The sequence below is a fragment of the Mastomys coucha genome, unplaced genomic scaffold (assembly GCF_008632895.1).
Source record: "Mastomys coucha isolate ucsf_1 unplaced genomic scaffold, UCSF_Mcou_1 pScaffold21, whole genome shotgun sequence".
Lineage (NCBI taxonomy): Eukaryota > Metazoa > Chordata > Mammalia > Rodentia > Muridae > Mastomys > Mastomys coucha.
This window is the reverse complement of record NW_022196904.1, coordinates 105,316,695-105,324,599: the sequence shown is the minus strand read 5'-3', so window position 1 is coordinate 105,324,599 and position 7,905 is coordinate 105,316,695. Positions and strand designations below refer to the sequence as shown.

The 7,905-nt window shown below is 37.8% G+C and overlaps 1 protein-coding gene across 2 annotated transcripts in view; it reads left to right on the top strand.

Annotated features, from left to right (window-relative positions):
• Pik3c2a (phosphatidylinositol-4-phosphate 3-kinase catalytic subunit type 2 alpha) overlaps positions 1 to 7,905 on the top strand; it is a 103,157-nt gene that overhangs the window by 40,091 nt on the left and 55,161 nt on the right. For both annotated transcript variants that reach the window (XM_031388019.1, XM_031388018.1), the window contains one exon: positions 4,316 to 4,473. In XM_031388019.1, the coding sequence (XP_031243879.1) occupies positions 4,316 to 4,473 (158 nt within the window). The remainder of the gene's footprint in view (positions 1 to 4,315; positions 4,474 to 7,905) is intronic.

Sequence of the window (7,905 nt, the reverse complement as noted above, 5' to 3'; positions counted from 1 at the left end):
AGACCAGGCTGGCCTTGAACTCAAAAATCCTCCTGTCTCTGCCTCCCAAGTGCTAGGGTTAAAGGCATACGCCACCACTACCCAGCTTAAATTCATTTTTTTATTTAAAACTTTTAAATTTGAAATTGGTTTATTCATATATATATCAATATATATTGAAATATGAACTTAAACTTGGATCCTTTGCCTGTATTTTACAAGTCTTATAGGTGTTACAGATCTACCTCAAATTTATAATTTACTCCTCCCTTCAGACCTTTCAGACTTTCTGCCTTTCTCTTTCCTTTCTTTCCTTTTCTTACCATGCGGTTTAGCTTCATTTTCTCCTATTGTTAGTGGGACTTTTTAAAAGATGGATTATGACAACTGACTATATTCTAGTGCTTTTGTCAGCAGAGAGGAAAAATGATTCTTAGACAAAGGAAAGTTATGCGAAAGACTGAAGTAGCAAACTTCAAGGCTAAGAAGACAAAATCTGCTCTCTCATGCAGGAAAAGCAGTTACCACCAGGGGATTCATTCTGAATCTAGAGTTGTCTTCAGTAAAAAGATCTCTTTTTTAAGCAGGCCACAGGGGCCTCAGATCATTTTTGAATATATGTGTAATTTTAGTTAATGATTTAGGAGTAATCTTTACCTTAATGGAAATAATCTGTTATATTTCTTACATAGTTTCCTTTTTATCCAAACAAGTGCTATATGATTTCTTTCATACTGCTTTTTACAAGTACTATATATAAGCTTTGCAAGTTGGAAGATCAAGTTCTTTATGATCTGCCTTTTGAATTGTAGAGCTATTTTCACAAACCTCCCAACTTTTTCTTTTTTTTAAGATTTATTTAGTTAGTTATTTTATGTATATGAGTACACCATTGCTCTCTTCACACACACCAGAAGAGGGCATCAGATCCCATTACAGATAGTTGTGAGCCACCATGTGGTTGCTGGGATCCGAACTCAGGACCTTTGGAAGAGCAGTCAGTGCTCTTACCCGCTGAACCATCTCGCTAGCCCCTAAAAAAAAGCTTTTAAGGGAATGTTGATATAGTGGGCTTGTCTTGGAATGATGAAGATTGAACCTAGGGTACTAGGCATACCCTCTAGCACCGAGTTCCAACCTAGTCCTGTGGTTATTGTTGCTTCTATGTTTCTGTAGTACAAAATGAAAAACTATATTCTATACCTACCTTTTCTTTATATGTGATTCAGATCTCATACTTATGCCATGTAATGATCTTTTTATTAGGGAATGTTAAGAGTATCATTGCAACAATTTCATACATACAGATATCATTGATCATACCCTCTCCCCCACAATAATTCCAAGACATTCCAGATCTTTTCAAAAATTGACTTTGCTGGGCGGTGGTGGCACATGCCTTTAATCCCAGCACTTGGGAGGCAGAGGCAGGCGGATTTCTGACTTCGAGGCCAGCCTGGTCTATGGAGTGAGTTCCAGGACAGCCAGGACTATACAGAGAAACCCTGTCTCGAAAAACAAAAAACAAAAAACAAACAAAAAAAAGTTTTGGTTTTTTTTTTATTAATTGTTTGTTTGTTTGTTTGTTTAGTGCTGTGTCCTGCAGTCTAATCTCACCTTGAATTTGCTGTAGAACCAAGGATGACATTAAACCGACACTCTTCCATTCTCAGCCATATCTCAGATTTGCTATTGCTTGATTTTATATATATATATTTTGTGAATTCTATTTCTTAATTTAATTTTTTGAGACAGGATCTTACTCCTTTTTAGACCAAACTGGTCTCACACTCAGAGAGATCTGCCTACCTCTGCCTCCTGAGTGCTGGGATTAAAGGTTCAATATTATTTCATGTATCCGCAAACAAGATAATGCCAATTATGAGTGAAATAATAAGAATAAGCCATTTTGTAATTGGCTTATTACACAGTTATAAACTTATTGTGCTATGAAGGGATAAGCTTGGAAGCAACTAAGTATCTTACAATGTCCACATGTGATATAGTACCAATATCAATTCAGCTTATATCACTTTGATCACATTTCAACTTTTTTGTTAAAAAAATACACACACATACCTATATAGTTTGTGTATGGCTATGTACATGTAAATGCTGGTGCCAGTAAAGGCCAGAGTCATTGGAACACCTGGAGCTGAAATATAGGTAATTGTGAGCCACCTGGCATAGGTGTTGGGAATCAAACTTGGGTCCTCTGCAAGAATGATACACACTTTTAACCACTTTCCAGCTCTCTCTATTTGAACTACCTCTCCAGTTCCATATTTTATCTTTTTAATATTGGATCCTGTGTGTGTCTTCTGAGATCACAATGTAGAAACCACATTATTCTTTGACTGATTCATTTATTTTAGAAAACATTTACAGTATTTGTTATGTACTAGGCACTAAGTGCTTCATAATCTTATATTACATATTCTCACAACAATCCTGAGAAGTAAATGGTCATATTACTCTGAAACAAGATGTCAGTAACTTAACTGTGTTTACACAGCTAACAAATAGTACAAATAAGATTCAAAATCAAGGTTTTGTATTGACTATTACATTTGCTCGTGTCTTCTCAAACTTTTATTCTCAATGTGTGCTTTGAATCATTTACTATTTTTTTTAAAGATTTATTTATTTTTTTGTGCATTGGTGTTTTGCTTGCATGTATATCTGTGTGAGGGTGCCAGAGCCTTTGGGACTGGAATTACAAACAGTTGTGAGTTGCCATATGGGTGCTAGGAATTGAACCTGGGTCCTTTGGAAGAACAGCCAGTGTTCTTAACCACTGAGCCATCTCAAAAGTACCAAATTGTTTATTAGTTATAGAAGCACATTGACAGTATTTCCAGCACACATCCAAGGCCTCATGAAAAACAGATGATGGCTAAATATATAGCTTAGTGATGGTGTATATGCCTAGGTTCCTAGCATGTATGAGGGCTTGGGTTCAATCCCAGCACTGCAAAAAAGGAGAGGAAAAATTGATAAGGTAAGGGGACTAGAACCTGTTACCGACCTCCCGGAAAAAGACAGTTATTGGGGCCTGTGACAGTATTTCCAGCATGCACTGACATTGTTAAATCTCCCCCTTTCTTTTTTTTTTTTAAGATTTATTTTATTTATTTTATGTGTATGAGTACAATGTAGCTGTACAGATGGCCGTGAGCCATCATGTGTGTGGCTGCTGTTGAACTCAGGACCTCTGCTGGCCCTGCTCGCTCTGGCCCCACTCGCTCCCCTGCTCTGGCGTAATTCACTGTAGCTGTCTTCAGACGCACCAGAAGAGGGCGTCAGACCTTATTACGGGTGGTTGTGAGCCACCATGTGGTTGCTGGGATCCGAACTCAGGACCTTCGGAAGAGCAGTCAGTGCTCTTACCCGCTGAGCCATCTTGCCAGCCCAAATCTCCCCCTTTCTTAAAAATGTTTATTACATTTGTTTATTTGTTCATTGTGTGTGCTTATGTGTGTATGAATGAGCGTGAGTTATGTGTCGGTGGACATGCCATGGCAAGTGTGTGTTTATTTCTCAGGACTCTCATAAAGTTTATAAAGATGTTAAGGTTAGAGGATGCCAGGCAGGAGTTGGTTCTCTTTTTCTACCATATGAGTCGCAGGTACTAACTCAGGTTTTTAGTCTTGGTGGCAAGAACTGTTCACACAGAGCCATCTCACTGGCTCCCTTCTTTTAGCCATAATGTCAGTCATGTCTGAAGCCACATACTACATTCATGGATTTATATCTAAGTGTGTCGCTCCTATGAATACTGTTGCATGTGACCATAAGATTTAAAGTGCCCTTGTAGCACTTACTTACTGTAAGGCATTGTAGCACTATGAAAACCCATTTTCCCATTGTCTTATAACCACAAACAGTGTTTACAGGAAAAAAAGTTTCACTTAGAAAAAAATATTTTGAAAGGACAGAAACTTTTTATCCCTCTGGTATTTACAATTTTAGTTACATTTTTTCCATGCTATCAATAATTCATTTAAAACAGACCACTTTATGTAATTGCATTGTGCAGCCTAAGAATCTAAACCTGAGAGCCTCATTTGATGCTGGCCCTCTCTGGAATGCCTGGATCTTGTTGACAGTGTTACCAAAGATATCCTGGCACTAGTTAATCTCTTCTCTTCTTTTTTGGTTTCCTTTCATTTAAAAGGTACATGCTGGTGTATGGAGTTTTAACAGGAGTTCATTCATTGCCATTCTCATGAGCTGCTCTGAGTAGCTGAAAGCATGTAAAGCCTTGTTCAGAGCTCTCAAATGCAGCTTTAAGGAAACTAAAAAACATATTTAATATCGTCTTTCTTGTGAACAGATTGAAGACCAAATTTCCATATACCGATCACTGCACAAATCCAGGCTATTTGTTAAGTCCAGTCACAATGCAAAGAAACATGTGTGGAGAAAATGCCAGTGTGAAGGTCTCCATTGAAATTGAAGGGTTCCAACTACCAGTTACTTTTACATGTGATGGTAAGTTTTGTGTTGACTAGGAATAAAATGTTTTCAATGTCAATATATCCTTTCTTCTCATAAACCAAAATTTTTATCATTAGGTATCATTTTAAAATTACTGCATCATTTGGGAAGTCTTCTGGCTAAGGGAACCAGGTCACCACAGGACTTTCCTCTGAATATAATAAATTGGTTTTTAGCTATCAAAGCTAGTTATAATACTTTTCTCTACTTTTATGGCAAGAAAAGTACTTTCTTACAGAGAGCTGTCAGTGACATGAGCCTTCAGATCACTTCTAATCTCCTCTGCAGGGAAGGTGTTAATTTTTCCTTCCAAACTTGGGTAAATATCCTTTCTAGAACTGTGTCCTGGACATATTTATAATGTGTTTAATTAAGTGGAATTTGAATGGTGAAGTTAGTTTCCTACTCCTGAAGTAGCAATTTAGTCTAAGACTGAAGCCTTTCTTTTTAATTGTTGTAACTAGCAATGTGTCCAATATTTGAATACCTATTGGTTTTGTACTTTTGGAAAGCCGTTTGAAAAAAGGAAAATCTGATAAAGAAAATGTTAGCCAACTATAACAGTCATTCTTTAATTTTTAAAGGAAAATATACTCCTTTTCAGTCATTTAAATTTAGTATGCAATAAGAATATTAAGTTTTTATGTCTTTTTAAAAGATGTATTTATTTATTATATGTAAGTACACTGTAGCTGTCTTCAGACACACCAGAAGAGGGCATCAGATCTCATTACAGGTGGTTATGAGCCACCATGTGGTTGCTGGGATTTGAACTCAGGACCTCCAGAAGAGTAGTCAGTGCTCTTTACCCCTGAGCCATCTCTCCTTGAATATTAAGTTTTTAAAGAGTCAACAGGTGATGCTTTGAAATGAAACATGAGTTGTTGATTTGTAGCAATCTTAATTTCATCAGTATGACTAACCTCAAAATGTATTATAAATATCTATTGATTAGTTATGAATGCATATTTATAATGTATATCTCGAAATGGGCTGAGGGAATAGGTCAGTAGTATAGTTCTTGCTTAGTATAAGTAAGGCTCCTGTGTTTAATCCTTAGAACTGGAAAAAAATGTAAGCAGTATGATAGAAGAATAGATCAGAGTATATATTTTTTGTTTGTTTTGAGTCTATTGAAAAATAGAGCTGGGCAGTGGTGGTGCACGCCTTTAATCCCAGCACTTGGGGGGACAGAGGCAAGTGAATTTTTGAGTTCGAGGCCAGCCTGGTCTACACAGTGAGTCCCAGGACAGCCAGGGCTATACAGAGAAATCCAGTCTCTAAAAACATCAAAAACAAAAAAGAAAAATAGAGCTATTTTATAAGATATTTTAGTTCATAGAAGCTTTTGAAGTCACTGCTATTTGTGCAGTTTAAGAGCAGGCAGCCCAGCTGGTGGCTGATGCCTATATTCCTAACATTTAGAAATTGAGGCAGGATTGCTATGATTTCAAGACCAGCCTTGGGGTTACAGTGTTACACACTTCCAAGAAAATAAAAGGTTGATGGCTGGGGTGTGGGTTTGAGGAGGTGGTAGTGGTACATGCCTTTAATCCCAGCACTCAGGAGACAGAGTCAGATGGATCTCTGTGAGTTTGAAGTCTGCCTAATCTATAGAGCTAGTTCTAGGACAGCCAGGGCGACACAGAGAAACCTTGTCTTGGGGGGTGGTAGGATAAAAGTTGAACACGAAAGTTTTGAATATAGAAATTGATAATTTAAAAACTTTAATTTGGGGTTGCAGAGTTAGCTCAGTGGTTAAGATCACTTGTTGCTCTTACAGAAGGCCTAGGTTCAATTTCCAGCACGCGCATGGCTGCTCACTGTCTAACAGAGCTAATGGAGGCTTTGGAGCCCTTGAAGTATGGCTTCAACTCCAGTCCCAAATGATCTGACACTCTCTTTTGACCTCTGCTAGCACCTGGCATGCACATGGTGTGTATGTATGTATGTATATATGTATGTGTATATTTATATGTGTGTATATATATACATTTAAACATAATGTAAAAAAATGGAAAACTGTAATTTTCTCTTTGTTGCCATATTATTAGCTCATGTTTGCAATAGTCAGACTGCCTGCTTGCTCTATTTTTTTCTTCATTGGAAAATTTACTATATAAATATCTAAAGTAGTAATTCTTTTTTTTAAAGATTTATTTATTTATCATATGTGTATGAGTACACTGTAGCTGTACAGATGGCCGTGAGCCATCATGTGGCTACTGGGAATTGAGCTTGCTCCAGCCCACTCACTCCAGCATAATACACTGTAGCTGTCTTCAGACGCACCAGAAGAGGGCGTCCAATTTCATTACAGGTGGTTGTGAGCCACCGTGTGGTTGCTGGGATCTGAATTCAGGACCTTCAGAAGAGCAGTCAGTGCTCTTAGCCGCTGAGCCATCTCACCAGCCCCAGTAGTAATTCTTTTTTCTTCGTCATTTGTTTTAAGACACTGCTTGCTAGGTACTGCTGACTGCTGCCCTATTTGAAGGAATCTGTAATATTGATGTGACTTACTTTATTTAGGTCTTCACGCCTTAACAGTTAGTAGAGGCTGTGGAGCCCTTCAAATGTGGCTCATTTAGACTGGTACATGCTGTAGATCTAAAATATACACTAGAATTCAGAGCCTTAGTCTAAAAAATGTATAAATAAAAGTGTAATTTAAAAAATACTAATGATGGTAAAATCATATATCTGCACGGTTTATTGTTTAAGATAGGGTCTTGTTATGAAGCTCAGGCTGGACTAAACTCATGATACTCCTGCCTCTAAACTAATGTTCTTAATATATTAGACAAATAAAATATATTATTAAAATTAGTTTCAAAAAGCTGGAGATGTAGATTGGTAGAGTGCTTATCTAGCATCCATGAGATAGGTTTTATTGATCCTCAGCACCACTTAAACTAGGCATACTGGAACACACCTGTAATCCCAACACTTAGGATGTAGAAACAAGTCATGCCTTTAATCCCCAGCACTTGGGAGGCAGAGGCAGGCTGATGTCTGAGTTCGAGGCCTGCTTGGTCTACAGAGTGTAGTCCAGGACAGCCAGGGCTATACAGAGAAACCCTGTCTTGGAAAACAAAAAACAAAAAAACAAAAAAAAAAAACAAAAAGCAACAACAACAACAAAAAAGAAGTTCAAGATCATTCTCTGCCTTATAGTTTATAGTGAGTTCTGGGCCAGCCTGGGCTACATCAAAACCTGCCTGTGTTCCCCTACACACACACACACACACACACACACACTCTCAAACACACTCAGACAGACAGACAGACGAGAGTGTTTGTCTTTGACTTATTGCTTACTTCCCAAGTCAGCCTCTTTCTCTGTTTTCATGGCTATTGGGGAAATTTAAATGGTTGAGTGTGATGGACCAAGGGATAGAGGCAGGTGGACCTGCCTTTTTTTTTTTT